This window comes from Chenopodium album, chromosome 22 (genome assembly GCF_948465745.1).
Source record: "Chenopodium album chromosome 22, dcCheAlbu1.1, whole genome shotgun sequence".
Lineage (NCBI taxonomy): Eukaryota > Viridiplantae > Streptophyta > Magnoliopsida > Caryophyllales > Amaranthaceae > Chenopodium > Chenopodium album.
The window spans coordinates 34,156,061-34,177,329 of record NC_137855.1 but is presented as its reverse complement, the minus strand read 5'-3'; the positions used below and the strand labels follow the sequence as shown (position 1 = coordinate 34,177,329).

General features: G+C 33.6%; 1 protein-coding gene and 1 pseudogene across 5 annotated transcripts; both read right to left on the bottom strand.

The window, feature by feature from the left end:
* Nucleotides 1-3,876: 3,876 nt before the first annotated feature.
* LOC145604821 (bifunctional riboflavin kinase/FMN phosphatase-like) lies at nt 3,877-10,351 on the bottom strand. 2 transcript variants are annotated; one of them, XM_081660790.1, is made up of 11 exons: nt 10,231-10,351; nt 8,927-9,038; nt 7,619-7,805; nt 6,773-6,903; nt 6,609-6,678; nt 6,326-6,391; nt 5,358-5,512; nt 5,170-5,265; nt 4,531-4,682; nt 4,371-4,454; nt 3,879-4,273 (listed from the first exon to the last, which is right to left on the bottom strand). In XM_081660790.1, the coding sequence occupies exons 2-11, from the start codon at nt 9,012-9,014 to the stop codon at nt 4,145-4,147; spliced, it is 1,158 nt and encodes a 385-aa protein (XP_081516916.1). In that variant the 5' UTR covers nt 9,015-9,038; nt 10,231-10,351; the 3' UTR covers nt 3,879-4,144. The 2 variants fall into 2 exon arrangements, with proteins under 2 accessions (XP_081516917.1, XP_081516916.1); XM_081660791.1 differs by lacking the exon at nt 7,619-7,805 and having other exon boundaries at nt 3,877-4,273; nt 6,773-6,877.
* A 1,573-nt stretch (nt 10,352-11,924) lies between these two features.
* LOC145604820 (pentatricopeptide repeat-containing protein At4g32450, mitochondrial pseudogene) lies at nt 11,925-17,519 on the bottom strand (annotated as a pseudogene). Of its 3 annotated transcripts, XR_014104960.1 has the most exons (6): nt 17,385-17,519; nt 14,882-16,792; nt 13,784-14,049; nt 13,623-13,679; nt 12,699-12,807; nt 11,925-12,240 (listed from the first exon to the last, which is right to left on the bottom strand). The product of XR_014104960.1 is annotated as a pentatricopeptide repeat-containing protein At4g32450, mitochondrial pseudogene, transcript variant X1 (transcript). The 3 variants fall into 3 exon arrangements; XR_014104961.1 differs by lacking the exon at nt 12,699-12,807; XR_014104962.1 differs by lacking the exons at nt 11,925-12,240; nt 12,699-12,807; nt 13,623-13,679; nt 13,784-14,049 and having other exon boundaries at nt 14,858-16,792.
* Between the last annotated feature and the right edge of the window lie 3,750 nt (nt 17,520-21,269).

Sequence of the window (21,269 nt, the reverse complement as noted above, 5' to 3'; positions counted from 1 at the left end):
GAACTATAATATGGGATGGAGGGAGTACAATTTCTCCTCTAAGTGTTCCTAAACATTCAAACTTTACTCAAAACTCTGTCGGCATTCCACGACATGAAAGGTGAAAAAATGAGGATTTAAAATCTACACTTTCTTTTATTTTAATTTAATTCATTCACTTGATTAAATATTTTATTGAAATTTATTAACGTTCTATTATGATGTAGTGTGGAAAGGTCCGCAATTAACGTAAGTAGATTTTAATTATACGTTTAGGTTAATTAACTTTACAATATTTATTCCTATAAATATCATGTCTAGAATTGATTTCAAATATTACTATCATGTTTAGTTGTTATATTAATCATATTAGTATCATGCCTAGAATTGTATAATAATTGCTTAAATTAGAATTAATAATTATGATAGGATGCATTAATTCGTTCTTTAATTATTATCAAGTTGCTTCCATTATTTTATGTTTGTTTATTCTATTTGTCTTTAACACAGTATTGCTTACTTTAATTAAGACCTAAAATTGAAAATCATGCTTAATAAGATAAGTTGGACAACTGGTTTAGGTTCTCAGTAATCTTGTTGCTAAATCCAAGTAATCACAATAATTAGATTTATGTGTGCATTAATGTTCAACAAATTAAATTCAACAAATTAAATTCAACATAGATTATTTGGAGCGAATCTATACTTATATATATATTAAAAAGCGTTCCTAAAAATGTCAATGTGCCACGTGTATCTTATTCTTGCACCAGCATAATGCCACATCATCGTTCAATATGCCACGTGTACCTCTAGCATATATTTGTTTCAGGTTATGGTTAACCAAAAATGCATACAATAAGGTTTGAACACAAGATCTCATTGAATGAAGACCAACTTATTACCATCCAAGCTATAAACTTATATTGTTCTCTCTATGCACATAAATATATAAATACATATTAGAAATAAAAGCAAAAATTATTCAAAACTATGTATTATTGTTATTGTAATACGAGTATTATAATTTCTGACAATAAAATTCTTTCAAGCTCTTTGATAATAAATATGATAAAAATACTTAAAGTAACACCCGGAGCAATGCCCGGGCCGAACACTAGTTGAATATTATTTATATGTTTTTTAGGTTGCAAATTAATAGGTGTCGATACAACAATCGACTAGAGGCCAATATTGGTGGAATGGACTTACTAATTCAATTTCGTACCATCATTCTTGAATCCAATTATGGTTTAAGACCAGGCCAATATAATATAGAGTTTGTAATCTCATGGATTGTAAATGGGATGTGAGCTTCATGGATCAATCCATTGTTGTCTTTCGATTTGTCCCTATTCATGGTTGTCTTAAATGATCCATGATACATTTGCAAGTTCCTTAATTACTTATTGGTGGCTCATTACTTTTTCGTCCTTAACATGTTATTATAAGCATATTCACACATGCTAAGGTAGGTGCACTATAATCGACACCCATACTATATTAAATGAAATAAACATATGTACTTTCTCATTCCACACAAAATATTGCAACAATTACCATGCCATTTTAGAAAGTTTCACAAATATCGTACATTTTCTTATTTTCACATGTTTTCTCTCCTCTCTCCTTATCGATCACATGGGTCCATATATTAATTCCTCATTATTTCTCTCTCATTTTTAAAATTCGTGTCCCCTACCCAAGGTGTAATAGTAGGGGAACAGAGAAAGTATGAATTTACATATTTGAAAAATAACAATCAAGACGAATCTAACAAGATCTCACGTGATCAAGTTTTGAAGTATGAGAAATTATTAAATTGTTTGATTTAATTTGTCATGCATGAGAATCTTAAGATTTTAAATGAGACAAACATGAAAATTAAATGGGGAGCTTATTATCATCCAACAAAAAGCATATACATTTTCTATGTACATTTTTGTAAAGGTTAGGAGAAGATTTCAGATCAAACATGAACCCTTGTGGTTTTTTTTTTTTATCTGATATTTGTAGGTCAAATACTTTGAGTACGGGGAGAGGTAAATTCACCTCCAAGTACCATCACTTTGTAAGATTTAGTAACTAAGGTAAGACTCGTACCAGATATGTTTATCCTTGCTTTCTTAGTGCGTATAGGGTGTAAATGTATATGGTGCTAGGTTCCTAAGGTTTTGAAGTGATGACAAGAACCTAAATTGATTGGTGTTTTTTTTTTTTTTTTTGAGTTTTGAGGAAGATTGGTGTGTTCTTTAGTTGTTTATCTGTGCGTCAATAAGTCATTCCGATTATTGAAGTGTCTCATCCCTTTAGATAAAGGTCAAGAAAGAAGTAGATCAAAGTGACTATATCATATTAAAGATTCAAGGATTTGAAGTAAATGAAGTAAATGAAGATAACAAATACAAGTATTTGAGTTTCTTAGTTAGTTTTTACGTATTGTAAATGAACTTCTAAGTAGATTATTGACAAAGTGCTTCTATAAAGGGACCGAAAATTAGTGAATATGGACAAAATTTTAGGGCTTGAATTCGGGTTTGAGTCGGCCGATTTTTTTTTTTTTTTTTTTTTTGGGGGGGGGGGGATTTAGGCAACCAAAAAATTATTTTTTAGTTAAAATTCTAGCATGGCCTAAAAATGACTAGAAAATCCTGCTATTTTTTTCCTCCCTATTAGCTAATTTGAGCACAACTTTTTCACCCTAAAAAATGAGCCACCTTTTTTTAGCCCTGGGTGTAAGACCTCATAATTTTCTTATTTATTATAAATTAAAATTAATATCTTTAAATAGTATTTGAAGAACTTAATTATTTTAAATGGAAATAGAATTAGTTAATTGCACGAAAGCCAATTTAAATTAGGGTAGATATTTCCATAAACTAGCTTTCTTACTTCATTTCAAACCCCTTAATCATCAAGGGTAGTCTTGGCAAATCACTTTTAATAGGGTTTTAAGCTGCTTATAAATACTTTTTCATGAACAAATTTTTAATTGCTCAAAGGTGCTTTCCAAATAGGTAAATCTTTCTCTCCCTCGTATTTTTTCAATTCCCCCCCTTTCTATCACTGTAAAATTATGATAACTCTTTGTCAATTCTGACCTCAAATCAGTTTCAAAGGACCAAAATGACCCCCAAAATCATCAAAGAGCATGTCTTTGGTACAAGAAGCAATTTTTTTTGAAAAATTTCATTAGATTTAATGGTTTTTGACTCCTGGTGATGAAAAATAATTTTTTGAGTTTTTTGGTGGTAAAATAAAAGTTTGAGAAGTTTTGGTGGTAAAAAAAAAACAATTTCGTGATTTTCGTGGTAAATATCAAAATTCCCATTAATTAATGGTTAAGAGGGGATTTTAAAGGAAATTCAATGAATTCCTAGGGTGTTACACTATACTCGGTCAGTAATTGGGACCAACTAGTATTCAAAACACTACCAGATCAATAGGCATAACAAAAAGTGTGCTTACTTAAACGTGTCTCGTTAGATGGCAGACATCTGATTCTCCCACGTCAAAGGATACTTTCCTAAAAGTGTTATTATTAAAGAACATATTCGATGGCTAAGAGATTGCATTTGTGATATTTAGGAGATGAATTATTTCGTATAATATCTTGAGAAATTATTATGCTTCTAATATGCAAGATTTTTTTCATTTTGTGCATTTATATTTTGAAAAGTATCTATTCCTTGTTATATGATCTCACTAGGTTTCTCAACAAAAAAAAAAAAAAAAAAGTTATTAGGAAATAACTCATCCAGACTGGCTATTTAACACAATATTTGAGACTAGCTTTTTCCATGTAGAAAGAAAGACTTATCTACTTAAAATGCTCCAAAACTTCTCGAAACAACTCAACGATTTTACACACCAATACACCATTGGTGCACACTGCATATAGTATTTTGCTGACTTGAATTTAGATCCACAATGTACACATGTTATGAAAATTGAAAGGAGAAGCCAAACCGGCTTATAACCAGCCCAAAGCTCGAACCTGAAGAACGTGTTCTATCATTATTGCAATTTGATAAAAATGATTACATATTCCATAACAACAGGATTAGCATAAAATTCTGTTTCCAGATGCAATAGAGTTTCCAAGTGAAATATGTCTCTTCATATGCAATTAATCTGCAATAACTTGTGACTTATGAGTAGTGGTCTACAATAAGCTTTTAAGATAAGAGTCATCTTTGTATTTTGAGTATATGGGAAGTTCAAGTGCGCTCTCTGCTATTCTCCGGTCCTCGTAAATCTTTGCTACAAGACTTTCCAAAGAAGGAAAATTGGCCTGTAAAATTCGAAGTCAAAACTCAAAACACATCCAGATCATGGTATACATTATAGGATGGAAAGAGGATATGAGAAGTTTACAGATAACACAATACCTCGGGTCGTATATAACCAACAACAACAAGGCGTAATTCTTCTCCATAAAAGTCGTCCTCAAACTCATGAAGCAGCCAAGGTTCCTTCAAAAACAAAAAAAGTTGTTAAAGGTAAATCTTATGTAGTAGAAATAAAGCAAAATTTTCAAGTTGAACTTACTATTGTCTTCTCTGGATTGTTAAAGTACGGATTCCAGCCAATGCTCATTACCATCTTGTAAATTCCTCGTTTGGAAACTCCCGCCCAACCAAAGTATACACCAGATGGATATTCAGAGAGAAGATTTGAATAGCTCTCTGTGGACAAATTAGCTACAGAAGATTGAAGAAATGATCAGAACATATATTCAGACATTCTCAAGGGAATATGAACACAGGGCATGGCATGCCAGAATAACAAATCTATTGTAGACTTTTAGTTAAATAATTCTCATGTTCAATTATACTTAATCAATTCTTTTCACGCTTTTCTTTTTGTTCATAAAGTCATATGATGAAACAGTTAATCAGAGCTGCTACAATAAAGTAACCAGACAACTAAGATTATGACATGAAATCATAAATATGGCTCACAAATCCTCAAATTAATTGTTTCAATATCCTCCTTGACCTCCTATTCCAATCCCTTGTTACTCTGATCAAATTTGTGGATTTATCTAACATATTATACAAGAGTTGAGCTAGGATGCCAAATACATTATGATGGACTTAGAAAGCTATAATGGTTACACTAGAGAGAGATACATATATTGCAAAAAATTTATCTAACAAGGACAATACAAGGATATAAAAAACACACCTGTGGGGATTCCAAGTACCTTTGACCCGCGGCCAAAACCCTTAATAACAGGACCACCAATGTGCCAAGGTTCTATAGGAAGGGTTTCTTCAATCCCTGGACAAAATCAGTGAAAATTTCAGACATATGATGCAAAGGAGTGTTCCATCTCTCATATAGTCAGAGAACTTTAATTCATGGAAATTTACAATCTTCAAATGGGGGTAAGCTCCATTGCTCAGGACGTAAATCAAATAGAGAATTAATGACTTTGTCTGCCATTGTGTAGAGATGCGATTGTTTAGGCAGTGATGGTACAGCAATCACTTCCATTCCAGCAGCCTTGCCCGCAGTAACACCAGGCCTAAATCAGCCAGAGAAAAAAAAAAAAAAAAATCAAACTATTATTACAACTTTACAAGTGTCAATTATGACATATACATTATTGAATACAAAACCAAGTAAAAACAATCACCCAAGAAAAAAGGGGAATCCCATTGAATATCAATGCTGAAAAAAAAATGTGTTCAAGTTGGTTTACGAAGGTTAAAATTAGGTTTCACACAACTTTTTGCAAAAACCATGAACCTCCTTGCAGAACCATTCTGGGTGTCTGTAAGACTGAAGGCTAATGCCAGACTTAGAAAAAAGAAAGCATGCAGAGAAATAAGGGGAAACTTGTGATAACAGTGTACACTAGTAACAAGGTTAAAGAGTATTCCACGTGAGTGATAGTTAAAAATTCAGAGATATCTACTGAGAAAATCAAGATAAGGATTGAAATATCCATGTACTAACTAGCAAAACATGTCAAGACCACAATATAAAGACGTTAAAATCAAATAAGGATTAAAATATCCATGTACTAACTAGCAAAATATGTCAAATATCCATTTACAAGTTGCAAAGAATGCAATAGACAGCCACTCTTACACATCCAGACACCCAAAGTCACAACAAACTACATTATATTAGACATTAAAGATCATTCAACCATTATAGTCTACAACTCTACATCTCGCGATGTTCCCTGATAATTATAACACTACCTCAACCTTTGTCTTTCACGTCCAAAAGTAATTTCGGACTTTTGAACAGCTATTTGCTACATAATTTTAAGTTGAGCATCTCGGAAAACCTTTACTAGATACTTTTGAAGGAGTCATAGGATACTTACAAAGAATCTTCAATGACAAGGCAACTGGAAGGTTGGACGTTGAGCCTATTGGCTGCTTCGAGGAACCTTTTCACATGAAAATATGCAGCAAGCACATTACACAAAGGCATTTCTTAACTAGAACAAACATAAGATACTGTCTAGTTCCTCTTCTTTAACCAAAACCACAACAATCCTAACATGAATGCAATAGAATTACTCCCTTCATTTATGATGCAAGGGGAAAAAGAAGAGAAATAATATTATATGAAATAAATAATCTATTAATACAATTCTTACTCACAAATCAGGAGATGGCTTCCCAGACTTTACTTCATCTCCACCAATTACTACAGAAAATGATTCTTTCCAGCCTACCAAATGAAATATGAGTAAGAATATGGTAATGAATGGAGAAGTAAAAATATCAAAGTTCAAGGAAAGAGAAAAGCTCTAAGTTTTACTTACCCTGATTATAAGATAGTTTCTTCTCTATGAAAGGTCTGGGAGAGTTTGAAGCCAAGGCCATCAGTATTCCATGGCCACGCAAATGATTAATTAACCGGTTGGCGCCTGGAAGAGGTTTGATGTTGCTCAAACTACAGTCAAATAGCAATAACATGTTCAAGCACTCAAAAATGCAGACTTATTTACGGGTTGCAGAGTTTCAGACAGATATGCTTAATCTACCCAAAAAATAAACTACTTTGCTTCTTCATATGTATTCGAGTGGCAAGTGCACACACTCTGCTCCATGTAAAAAGAAACCAAATTACTGAGTAAACAATCAAAATCCCAATTTCTGAAGAATTTGGAGGTTGAAATAAAACAGGTTTCAGCTCTGAATTGAACAAATTTTACTATGTATGGCCTCATCCTAAATCGAAATTGTCTAATATGCCAACCGTCATCAGGGTGGTTGAAAAAAAAAAAAAAGAAACAAACATTCAACAGGAGGGGAAACCATTCAACAAGAACATAAACGGAACTTAGATCATGAACTCCATACATCAATAAGATAAATGACAAAGTGGAGCCAAAAATTATCTAAAAAAAACTCAATCATTGATCGATATAAGATTAATAATCATTTGTACGGGAGAAAACACAAAAATTAAACTTAACAGCTCATGAATAAATACCAAGAAGCTAACAAAATAATAAATGTACATGCTTTAGATATAACTTAATACTTGCAATGATATAACACACAAAGAACAAGAAAACACAAAGTATGGAAAATTGGAGACATCAAAATCTTGATATTCATCCTTGTATATATTGAAGAAGAAAACCAAGTAAAAGTTTCATTACTGATCAGAGAACATTGGGGTGAATGCTTTTGCGAATTCCTCTGCAGTGCAAGGTAGTTCATAAGCTTCAACAACAGCAGAAGATGCTTCCGGAGGGGTCTTTCCAACTATCCTATGAGCCTCTCTCCCATCCCACTGCTTTCCATACTTAACCAAGAAACTCTTCAGGACATCAGTTACTAATTGATCTGCCATAATATTGATAAATCATCATTAAAAACCTAGCAGTTTTCAAAAGGAATGATGGATATTAATACAATAGAGGTCCTAGAGCCCAGGCATAAGGTGTCTTCATTGAAGAAAAAAGGCTTAAGCTGATATTTCAAGAGCAACTGATACTGAATAGTATTTCTCTTATTCCATGTAATTTAATTGATGAAAAACCAAAATAATCCCACATTACCACCAATAATAATGCAAAGTACCTCCAATTCATCTCTCCAATCTTTCTTTTCCATTCTCTCTCCTCATGATACTCCCCAAGTCAAAACAATAAAAATAAATAAATTAACAGCCCAACAATGCAAATCTCTTCATTATTGGTTTCAGATATCTATCCTACATTTTAGTGGTCACCATTATTTGAAGAACCTAAGCACACTCGAGATAAAGAGGCTTTATTTCAAGTCTTGCAACTTGCAATTTTGCAAATTGTTAGAAAATCATAGATGAAAGACTCTTCCATGAATCTTTAACTACAACACCACCCACGTGGGAGAGCTCCACAATCTGCATAAAGATGTAGCCAAGAGTCCCCTTGTATCATGTTTAATGCATATCTTCTCATAATTGCTTCAATGTGAGCTTTAGCCAGCAATCTCCTAAACACTACAATAGCAGCAGCAAGAAAGCAACTATAAAAAGGGTTTTCATCACCACCCTATAATGCATGAGCAATCACCCATGTTTCCCTACATTGTTACAAAAGCAAATCCACAAAAAGCACATAATATTCCATTAGTCTGTGGTAGTAAACTTTGTATGCTTCAGCACCAAGCTTCAAAAGCATAACATAATTTATACCACTCAAATATATTATGAAACTTAATTTTACCCTTCTGTATCCAAATATGACTTTGTGGGATCATAAGATATCAATTATACTTTTGCCTCCTAAAGAACTCCCATGCTAATCACATACTACTAGTAGCATGAGCGCAACAGCATATTAATCTCACTCAAAATGTTCATACAAATTCATAAAAAATTAAAAAAAATAAAAAAAATAAATAAATAAATAAAAACAAACAAACAAAGATAGCAAAACCTCAAATGACAAACAGACATTAAACATCTATGGAAAGCACACCTGTATTAAGAAGTGTGCCATCCAAATCAAGGATCACAGAAGAAACTGTTTTCTTAACAGGATTAGCTATTGACATCTTGCCGATCATGAGAAGCTTGTAAAGCTTTTAATTCTGCATGAGAAAACATAAGCATTTACTTATTCAATTATCGGTATTAAATTATCAAAGCAAACAATTAGACAAAAACATATAGTTGCACTCCAAAAAATAAAAAATAAAAAAGGGAAGGAAATGAATAAAGAAACTTCATATCAATACTAAACCCATAAAGCCAACAATTGAAGGCATAATAGTAGCTAGCAGTTGGCATCTATGAGAAGTTCAATGCCAAGTGTAGAGACAAACTTCCTAATGTACCACAAAACATTGGTTTCTAATTTCTCAGCAATCGACTCCATCCTTTAAAGAATAAGACTTTGGTATCGTTATTGGTGTACCACAAAACATATGAATTTGAAATTAGAAGTACAAACCGAATGTTGGTCATGATTTACAACTACAGTATACATAGTTACATACTATGCAAGACACAAAAATGTTATCCAACTATCCATCTTCAAAATAAAAATAATATATTCGCCTCATTTCACTTGAACTTATCTAAACTTATTTGAACTTCTCTGAACTTATTTGACCTCATTAGAGCTTATTTAATTATTCATTGAACTTCAGTAACCCTTACAAAAACCTTACCAAAGCTTATCTCAACTTCTGAACTTATTAATCTTTATCTAAACTTATTTTTCTCGAAATTAGTCGAACTAAACCGGGCCTAAATATTTAAAACATCTAGAAAAATCTACCATTTACCCATTTTGAATAATATTCTTATAAATTCAATTTTGGCATCAATAAAAATATAAAATCAAACAATCTCATAAAACCTCACAATTCTTTACAACCCAAATTGGCCTCTCTATTAAAGATGAGTCTCTCCTAATTATGTTTTGCAACATATAGCTCTATGTTCAAACTACAAATGTTCGAAAAAAGAAAATATGTTCAATCTACAATTCCTAAAGCAATACAATCAAGTGACAATCAATTCCTAAAACCTTTCAATTCAATAATAATGATGAATAATAATCCAAGTAAAAATTGAATGGCAAATGAACAACTTTATAACTATATACCAACTCCAGTGAAAAATTCCAAATTCAATCCCAATTAAGTTTGGCAGATTATAGACTAATTTGTAATACTCAAAATTCGATTTCAGAATTCAATGCCAAAGTGACAAAAACCTATTAGCAATCTCAGCAAATTTAATCAAATAAGAAAGAATTCAAGCTAGAAATCAAACCAATTCGTCGCAAAAATGTGAGATGTTGAGTGAGAGATGATGATTTTGCTGCCGTGCCACGAATACTGCAGTAGTTTGCCCGTCGCTACGTCGCCATTGATAAATGAAAATTTGCAAATTAGATGGCAAATTTGTAATATTTGGGTTAAGGGTTGTTCACTTTAGCTTAATTTCAATTCAGATCGGTTTAGTTCAGTTCAGTTTAGCTCCTAATTTCTTTCTCTCATAAGATATTCATTTTAGCTCTATTCTGTTCAATACAGTTCATTTCAGTGCAGCTCCTAATTTCCTTCTCTCATAAAATATTCATTTCAGCTCTATTCAGTTCAGTTCATTTCAGTTCAACTCCAATCAATTCAGTTCAGTTCAATTCAGCTCCAATCAATTCAGTTCAGTTCAATTCAGTAAATGTGAACAGACCCTAAATTGTTAATATCATTAGCGGTTTTAGGGGTCATACAATCATTAAGGGCCTGTTCTCATTGACTGAACTCAGCTGAACTGAGCTGAACTGAACTAAACTGAGCTGAGCTGGACTGAACTGAATATTTTATAAGAGAAGGAAATTAGGAGCTGAACTGAACTGAATTGAACTGAGCTGACCTGAGCTGAACTGAACTGAATTGAATTGAATTTCAACGTATGAGAACAGGCCCTAAGTTGTTACTCCCTTCGTTTTTTATAAGTGTTCAATTGAGAGTTTTGGCACTATTTATTAGACATATTTTGACCGACGTTTGTAAGTTATATATAAGAAAAGTATAGTCTTGTAGGTACATATTTGAATCGTCTCAATCAATAGATTATGAATGTTCGATTGTTATAAAGATGAACGATTTCCCAAAAAATTGCTTAATTGTAAGTTAATTCCCTATTTGCATCAATTTAAAAATTTATTCCCACAATATTGTCCACGTAGAAATGGTAAAAGCTTTCTTTATTTTCCAACAATGAACCACTAACGGTGATAGCGATTCTATACTTATAAATCCGCAAACGATGTTCTTGTATTAGGTTTTAACCCTTGAGGTTTCCTAATACAAGACCAGCTAACATCGTTTGCGGTTTTATAAGTATAAAGGGTTTGTTCTCTTCAACTTAATTTCAGTTCAGTTTGGTTCAACTTCAATCAGTTCAGTTCCTGATTTCCTTCTCTTATAAATATTTCATTTCAGTTCAGCTCAGTAAATCAGAATAGGCCCAAAGTTGTCTTAGCTTATGGATAGAAGTCGTACAAAAGGTCTTTTCACCCCTATTATTGCTATTGTTTGAAAGAGGCTGCTGTACATCTACAAAGTTATCCTATAGCCAACAATGAGATGTAATGTTATCATTTATAGGGTGGCATGTAGATATCCCAATGTAATGAGAGGTTATCTGTTTGTACTAGTTGAGTAGGTTTAGTTCTTCAAATGAGCCTTTCGTAGAGATGGAGTTGAGAAGTTTCTTCCCCCGTTCTTCAGCCTGAACTGTATGAGGAAGAAATTCGTCTCACGACTCACATACAGTTCAAAAGCCTTCCTAGAGCGTGTGTGAGTGTGGAAACTAACTATGCAGAGTGGAGCTTTATTGATTTGTGGAACAGATTGTCAGCCTTGTAAGCAATTCTAGTACTCCATAGCTAACAACCACTTGAGAGGGAACTTCATTGTTATAGTGTCCTTAACCACAAATCATCATTTAAGCTGTCTTAAGAAAAAGTTTTTATCATATCAAATCAAAAGGCTTAGTTCAGTGAAGAGAATTATTTACAATCCAGAGCTAAGGCTATATGGCCCAAAGTGTCAAGCAGATTACAAGCAGAAAATAGAGGTTTTCAAGCATAAATACTGAACAATTCCCATCTTAATCACTTGGTACAACCATTGACCAAGTTCCATGGTTTAAAGAAAAGATTCATAGGAAAATGATGCTTAACAATTCCCTTTTCCAAACCATGCTCCAACAAGGGCACTCTCGAAGCTCCACGTCCTTCCCTTTCCAAGAATTCAACAGTCCACTCTTCACCGCCTGTAGAAAATGATAGTGCTTTAGTGAGCTAAAGAGCAATTACACATGTATCTCAAAAATTTTAAGCATATGCAGATGAGAGGTGTTTACACCAGCTTAGCAAGAATTTGAGAAACAGCTCTAACTAGAAACATTCATATTTTCTAGTCACCAACTTAGCACTAGACTAGATTAACTGATACGCACAAAGGGACACACACATTTACATTCGGAAAAGCATACTATTAAAATAGGCTGGATGCATTCAAAAATAGATTGAGTTTTGATAATGAGAAAACAGTACATATAAGCCACCATAAGCAACAGATGGACTCAGGGGATGTTGGCTACAACCTCCAGTTATACAAAACTCCAAGGTAATGCACACAAAAGGAAAAAGCGGTAGTAACCTATAATGGTCAAAGAAGTCAGCAGACTTAAAAACTTAACACATACACCGTCCTTTAAAAAAAACTTACCCAAACATGCCACAAGTTACCTTCCAAAGCAATACATCGCGAAAGATTCATAACAATCACGTAATATCTCAAAGTCAACACTTATTGATGACTTCATCAATGAAACAAACTGCATGAATATATAGTACGAGTAAGTCAGAAGAATATTGGTAATAGAGACTCGAAGAGGTTATATATTTCAATAATAAATTTCAGCAAAAATCACTTCAAAGTTAAAACCTGTAAACCAGAAACCCCGTATCATTTGGTACCCCAGCCCCCAAGTATGCCACATATTCAATTTTGTTCTATTTCTCTCTGTACTTTCAGGGGTAAAGTACCAAGCCTGTGCATAAAAATTGAGTTGTTGATCAACCTTGTTCTGAAACTAAGCTTCTATTAACCACCAAAAATAAAATTAAAAATAAAAAAAAAAAAAACTACTACGTATTTGAAGTTTTATATGAATGAATACTATTGTTTTTGAAGATATAGGAAATACTTTGAAATAGGGTTCTGACTAAAACTACTCAAGCATAAAGCATCATAGCAAACAACAAACTCTAGTAGATTAGTGGTTGATTAAGATTTTGAAGTTAAGCAGCTGGTAAGGAGTCTAAGGACTCAGATATATTAATCACTGGCCAAAAAGGTTAAGGCAAGCACAAATGCACAATAGGATAAAATAAATGAGGCAAATGGCTACTAAAAGTTCTATCAGTCTGCCAATGCAAGAAACTAGAGAGCTCATCGATACTGGTCCTGTTGGAGCTTGAACTATTAGTTCTGTTATGTCTTATCACATGTGCACTGTTTAATTTTTATTTATTTTTTTTATTTATTTATTTATTTATTTTTTTTTTATTTTTTTTTTTTTTGTGATAAACATTAATCAAGACATTGACAGTTGTATCACACAAAATTTTACCCATTGTTGGACCTTACCGATTCAATAGAATAGCATGGTACCATTAAGATGACTCCGATCAGAAACTTTTGCTCCTAAATGCAACACCATAGAAAAGGATTAGTTTCTAGTTTCAAGTTTCAACACGTGAAAATAAAATACGTAAGAAGATACAAATTGAAGGGATTGAGATCACAACCTCTGGATTCTTATATGTAGAAAGGTGCTCGAAGACAAGGTATATTAAAAGACATAGGGTCAAAATCACAAAGGCGCCCGCAATAAGAACAGCCCATGGGCCATGGAGGAGCAGTATATGCTGGATCGAATTGTAGAATCGTATGAAAATTCGTCCTCATCAGTATAGTTTACTTGCAGCTAGAACTCCAGCAATTTCAGACAAAACCAGCATGATCAACACCAAATTTGGATACAGAATCTATGTAACTCCTTACGGATTCGCCCCTGCCCAATCATATTACCAAACTCTAATCAAAACTTTCAGCACCAAAAAAATTCCCACAACTCTCAGTCAACTAACAACATAATTCCAAACCCCTAGTCAACAATCTCACAGAAGATTCCCTAGCACATTTCAGTCAGACGATCAATTGAAAACCATAAACCCTGAATTTGTCAAACAACCCCAGAAAAAGAAGGGAAAAAATACTCTGTGTAGAAAGATTTTAACATAAAGAACCAATCTTTATACATAATGTGCATAATCTTCTCAACCCAGAACCAAATTCCAACCTCTTCAACCCCACCCCCAAAAAAATCATCCCATATCAGTTCAATTAAATACAACATTTACACATTGTTTGGATAGCAAATAATGAAAGGAAGGGGAGGGACAGAAGGGGAAGGGAATGGAAAAGAAAGGGAGGGGGAGGTGAGCTCCATTTTCCCTTTAAGTCTCTCCAAATTTGGAGGGATTATGCTTATTAAAGAGAGAGGAAAAATGGATCCCTCCCTCTCCTTTCTCCTCCTTCCTCCAATCCTTTACCCAAACAAGAGAGTTTGTCCCCCTCCCTTTCTCTTCCATTCTTTTCCTTCCATCTCCTTCTATCCAAACAAAGTGTTAAGGACAAATTATGAACAGAAAGAACTAAGATATACCAATAAATAATGAAAAATATAAAGTTCAATGCAATTTAAGTTTAAAAATCAGCAAAAGGGGAAGTTTAAAAACCATCTTGGAAATACAACCTTGGGCACATTAAATTAAGTACCAAGATCGGCTCTTAAAACAGAAATGTTACAATAATATATAACGAACAAAGTGATGCAGGGTTACCTTTTGCTGCCAGAAAATCATTCACCAGTAGTCATTGCAGGAGCATTTTCCATCATTAAAATGGTGAAATCTCTTAGCATCTCTCATAATGATCTCCCTACCTACAAGTTTTGAAATTATCTTGAAATAATTGTGGCAATCACCACAGACGCGAAGGTTTTTGATGATACGAAGTGGCATACGAGCTGGGTTCGTAAGTAGTGCATAGGTGCAAGCAAGTCTCTCACTGTGCGCCATGATTGCCTCCTCTTTGCTCTCCTGGTCAATGTCATGAAGAACAAATTTGGTCTCTGCAACATACCCAGCTTCTTTTACTGATTCTTTTATTCCCCTTAGAACTTTATAAATCTTGTCATTCTCCGGATGTGTTCTATCACCCGCTCTGTATTCGTGCTTTGTATGTGCCAGCGGATTATACTTCTTCACCTTCTTCTTTGGAGTGTCTGAATCATTAACCGGTAGAAGCCCATCCTTCAACTCCTTGCTCAAGCGAGCAGGATCCAGCTGCTCCACAATTTGAGCACAATGATCCCCTAATTCTATATTTCCTTGGACCCTGGCAATATTCATTAAGCTTTCCCAGACATCTGCATTAGGCTGAACAGGCATTTTCTCAATGAACTCTAATGCTCCATCTAGATCACCTGCACTGCCAAACATGTGCACTATGCTAGCATGATGAGCCATGGTTGGAGTAATGCCGTATATCTTGGTCATTGAATCAAAATGAAGCATTCCCTCAGTTGCATCTCCGAGAACTCCACAAGCATCAAATATACCAAGGAACATCTGACCATCTGGTTTCAGTCCTGCTTCCTTAAACTTGGTAAACATATCAATGGCATCTTCTCCAAGACCATTTTTCGCAAACCAAGTAATCATACTGTCCCATGATGTTAAATTACGCTCAGGCATACTGTTAAATGTATTATAGGCATCATCCATTGAACCACATTTCCCGTACATCTCCAGTATCTTGTTAAAAACGCTAACTTTAACAGGAGAAGTATATTTGACAATATTCTGATGAACATCTTGTGCTTCTTTTAAAGCTTTTCCCTTCCCACATGCATCTATCAGTATCAAGTAACGAGGCATGTCTATGAAAACTCCTCTCTTGCTCAGCTTTCTCATAAATTTCACAGCATGTTGAAGATCCCACTCTTGGCAAAAAACATCTAACTCTTCAAGTGTACCCTCAACATCATTATCCTCATCCAATTCATCATTTCCAGCTGATTGTCCATGAGTAGCACTTACTTGTTGCTGAGGAAGTATGTTAGGATTGCGGGATCCATTAAAGTTCTGCTGGTGAGGTCCCAAATGAGTGTTATGATATGAATTCAAATTCGATATATTGTCCACACGTTCTTGCTGGTAACCACCAGGAGGACGTTCTTGCTGGTAACCACCAGGAGGGGATGCCACTCCATTCCCCATATACATGTTACTAGGATTTCGCTGATACGGTCCATTACTCATTGTCTGGTGGTTACCGATTGGCTGAAATGGTGCATTTTCCCTGGCATTGGGGTATCCAGGGTGTTGTAGACCTACTTCAATCGTCTCTGTCGTATGGTGACCATTATTTTGAGAAGTCGTTGATTCATTAGTAACATAATGATTCGTTGGACTAGACTGATGCTGAAATTGTCCCACATTGTGTCTGTAATTTAAGTGGGGACTGGAGTCACCTAACTTATGAAAATCAATATGAGTTCCATACATCCCATCTGAATGAATATCCTCCTGAATCATATTTACTCCAAGACTCGAATACTGTCTCAGACAAATGTCATTACCCCAAATGATATGTGAGTCACAGTATCTATTATGGAACCGTCTGAATTTGGAAATGATAGGCCAATATCTATTCATCTGGATTTATACTCAAATTCGCTAGCAAAATTCCTATTGACAATGAATGAGAAAAATCATATGAACAAATTCTCTCTCCTTTCAAACAGGTTTGCATATCTTAAGGTTGCAGGAATTATCCTTCCCTGAATGAAATAAGGAAATCACTTAGCATTTTAGCCTACGTTATACAACAAGGCAAAAGCTAACAAGCGCCCCGCCCCCAGCCCCCCGGGCATTAGATAAGATAATTAAAAGCTAATGAGCGCCCCCGGACGTTAGATAAGAGAATAAAAGTGGAAATATTAGAGTAAAACTAACATTAATTCACCGAACAACGCGTGATTTTGTCATGCATTCTTAACTTAACACTATTTCAACCAATATAATTATTCCTTATTCGTTAGCAAGATACATACAACAATTAGCAACCAGCCTATCACTTGAATTAATCAATTACTTCCTCCATTTTTATAAGTTCCAACATTACCATATTCAATCATCTCAAAAAATCCATAATTTTAGGGACATTTGACTCAATAATCAAACTAGGTTCATAATTTTAACAAATACACTTAATGCAGTGACAATTAATTAAATTAGATTGTGAAATTGATATGATGAAAACATAAATCAAACAACTTACCTCAGAAGCTGCTTCAATGGGGGATACAGAAGCCTTCAACGGAGAACATTAACAAGCGAACGTTGAGTGCGCTTCAATTGAAAACTGAGATAGAGTAATTCAAATGCGTCGGAGGCCTTAGAGCCCTATTAAAAGCCATGACCCGCAACAGTTATAATTGGATTAGATCCGTCGTAAGTCGTAACAAATACTCCTAGAGTACGGATTATGGTACTCCTTACACAATACTTCATACAATTAGTATTATATACTCCTGGAGTACGGATCATGGTACTCCTTACACAATACTTCATATACTCCTTACACAATACTCCCTCCGTTTTTAAATAATTGCTTCATTTCTCTTGGGTACGCATGTCGATGCTAATCTTTGATCACTAATATCTTTAATTATCGATAAGTATAAATTCTAACAATTTAAAATTAATAATCTATTCATTGAGATAATTCCAACAAGTACCCACAAGACTATATTTTTTATTATGTAAAAATCACAAACATTAATCAAAGTAGGATAAATGAATAGTGTAAAAAATAGAAATGGAGCAAGTATTAAAAAAAACGGAGGGAGTATGTTTGAGTTATTTTGCGCACACTTAGAGGGCGTTTGGTTTGCGGATTATAAGTATGAGATATGGGTTTAGAATGACCAAAACCCATACCATATGTTTGGTTGTCAAAAATATGATTTTTAAACTCATACCTCAAACCTATGAGGTATGGGGTTTAGAAACCTTGGGAGGAGGTGGGTTTGACTCATTCCATTCTCTTAGGTATCAAATACATGAAATTAAGGGGATGATATTTCATTCCAGAATTGAACCAAACTCATGGTATTAAGTATCAAGTTCAAACCCGATACCACCTTAACCCTATTCCTGATTCCAAACCTATACCACTCTGCGAACCAAACGCCCTAATGTTATTTTGTTTAATTGTTGTGTTATATTGTTACAACAATATGTTATTTATACTTATTTATTACTTCAACATCAACTCATGCTATTTTTAATTTACATTAAATAACATGTACTTATTTAAAAATAACATATATATAAATTGAAATAATAATAAATTCACATCAAAATAACATTTGCATTGTTGAGTTTTAAGGCATTGTGAAGATAATCAAACACTTTAAAAGATACTAAATTTCTGGACATAAACACATTTAAACCCAAATTACCTTCAAATCAATTGATTTCTAAGAAACCTAGAAAATTAGAAGAAGAAAATAGGAGAGAGAAAGTGTGTTTGATTTGGAGTTGGAGTTTTGAGAGGAAGAGAGAGAATGAGGGTGAAATTGATTCCTCGAAAACCCAGAAAATTGAAAGAAGAAAGGAAAGAGAAAGTGTATGATTTTGTTGGAGTGGCTGAGAGGAAGAGAGAGTGAGTGCGGGAGGAAGATGAATAAGAAAAAGGGCGAAATAACATACATGTATTTAAAAATAACATATATATAATTTGAAGTAACAAAGATTAACATCAAAATAATACGAGTTTTATAAAACCTGGAGTACCGTGTACATGGTACTCTAGGAGTATGATAGAAATTGCGGGGTAGACCTTATAACTTTATAAGGGTTTTAAGTAAACTTGTTTTAAAAACTACTTTGTATTGTATTAATTTTCCTTTATCCATCCATCTCACAAATATTATTTTTACAGATCAGACCAAATTAAAGCTCGTATAGCTAGTTGTTTTTAAGTTTTTTCTAGATTACTTTTTTTTTATATATTTTGTAAACGGCTGAAATAACATTAGTTAAACTAAGTTTACAATAAACAAAAGGAAAATAAAGTTAATTAGTTACTTTAGGCATAAGAGGCCATTATACAACACTAACTAAGGCCATTAGCGACATTTACCTTTAAGTTATTACAACGAGTGTAGACAAACACAAATAAGGCTTATCAACTTACATTTAAACATGCGATGGGACCATTGATAGAATGGGGGAAGGTGGTGATGACGCTTCATATAATGCAAGGTCTTTTTTGAACAGTGAATGTTGCTGAGATGACGGAAAATGCCCAAAATTAGTATGCCTTATCCGATCCTAAGGGATGAAACCATTTCCCAAGGATTAAAATGGATAAAATCCTCTTGAGATCTGATCTTTGCTTAGTGTCAATCACATTGTCTTGTGATCTGACAAAACTATGTCTTGTATTCTCATACAAGGTCATGATGTTGTTAAACATATTCTATTTATGAGAATGCTTAACTAACATTGAAGTTCTATATAACCCCCAAACCAAGTTGGGGCGTCTGCTTCAAATGAAAATATTTTGTTGTAATGACCATTGCAGTTATCACATACAAATGGGTTTGACAACACCTACTACCTTCTTCCTTCGACAATGGTTTATATAAACCTGAAATAGAAATTTGCTCCATCTCCCAACAAATTAAACACAAATAACACCAAACACTTGCCAAGTTGCCACCTCTTTCACACCATCTATAACTCTAAACACATGATGTGAAATAGACACAGTCATTGAAAATTTGAAATTCAAAGCTTAGGTTAAACCAAAAATATATTTGAGATTCAAATGAATTTCAAATAAAGTGAATTTATAGGCCCATTTCACCAACCAATTAAAGACTACCATGTCATATTGTATGTGTATGCAATGTGTAGCATTTTTCCTATAAGTACTTGTTTGGTTCAACATGGAAAATTATTTCCCACATGAAATCATATAACATGGGGAATTTTATCCCTTGCTAATTGCATACAAATTGTGCAAAAGTGTTTGGTTGACATCATGGGAATTAAAGGGCTTGTTTAGTTTACTTTATTTTTGCTTATCTCAACTTATCTGATTTGATCTGATTATCTGATTTGACTAAACTTTGACCTTAAGTGTGTGATAATTTATGGAAAAAGTTTATAAAGTGGGGTCTTGTTAGATTTGTAATAATGTGTATTTTATTGATATGTAATTTTCATAATTTTTTTCATTACGAAATTATATTTAGCGATAAAAAGATGCACATAAAAACGATGATCTAAACTAAAGTTATTTTTTCTGATCTGATCTGAACTTATTTTTTCTTAAATAAGTTGAACTAAACAAGACCTTAGTATTTCCTAGGAAATATCTTCCTACGCATTGTAGGAATCACTCATTTAGGGGGCCTTATGCCATGTAGGAATTTACATTTCCCTAGGAAATTTCTAACCAAACATAACATAATTTAGATATTGCCTAGAAATATCCATTTCCAAGGAAAATACTTTTCAACCAAACAAGCACTAAGTAGCGGTCTAGTCCAAATGTGAAATTGGCTCAAAAAAGACAAGAAATGCACCTATATAAAACTAGTTCAATCGCAACATGTGCCCAAATTTAGCTTGATTAATGGTGGTGGCCTGGTGGGCTTAAAATAGAGTAATTTTTTGGTAACAAAAGTGGGCGTATACATTTAAAATTGATGTACTAGTGTAGTTAGTACTTAGAGTACTATACCATATACTATTAACAAGCTTATGCTAAAGTCAGCAGAATAAACTTATAAAAGTCGATTAGATTCCCTAATTATTTAATTTTATGCACACAACATATATAAATATATAATTAATAAGAAATTCATTGATCATTTAATTTGGTCACCATTTACAAGCGCACATTAGGGATTTAGGGAGCATCCCAAAAATGTGCCACAACAAATTCTTTTTATGTAAACCTAAAGTCAATGTCAAGCCGTCCATAAAATGATAATGAATTTGTTCTTTTGTTGCTCTCACAATACTAATATGAGTGTTTTTTTAAGCACAATGAATGAATCATGTAGGGATACTTTTTTTGTTCCTCTCGATAACAAGTCATGCATAATACTAGTATATATGGTATTTTCGATCCCTTTTTTTAAAA

What these genes read in the sequence shown, in the direction of transcription:
- LOC145604821 (XM_081660790.1), bottom strand. Translation starts at nt 9,014, where the DNA reads ATGATCGGCAAGATGTCAATAGCTAATCCTGTTAAGAAAACAGTTTCT. An exon ending in ACCCCAATGTTCTCTGATCA is followed by an intron (nt 6,904 to 7,618) that starts GTAATGAAACTT and finishes ATTTGACTGTAG; the next exon opens with TTTGAGCAACATCAAACCTC. An exon ending in GGGAAGCCATCTCCTGATTT is followed by an intron (nt 6,392 to 6,608) that starts GTGAGTAAGAAT and finishes TCATGTGAAAAG; the next exon opens with GTTCCTCGAAGCAGCCAATA.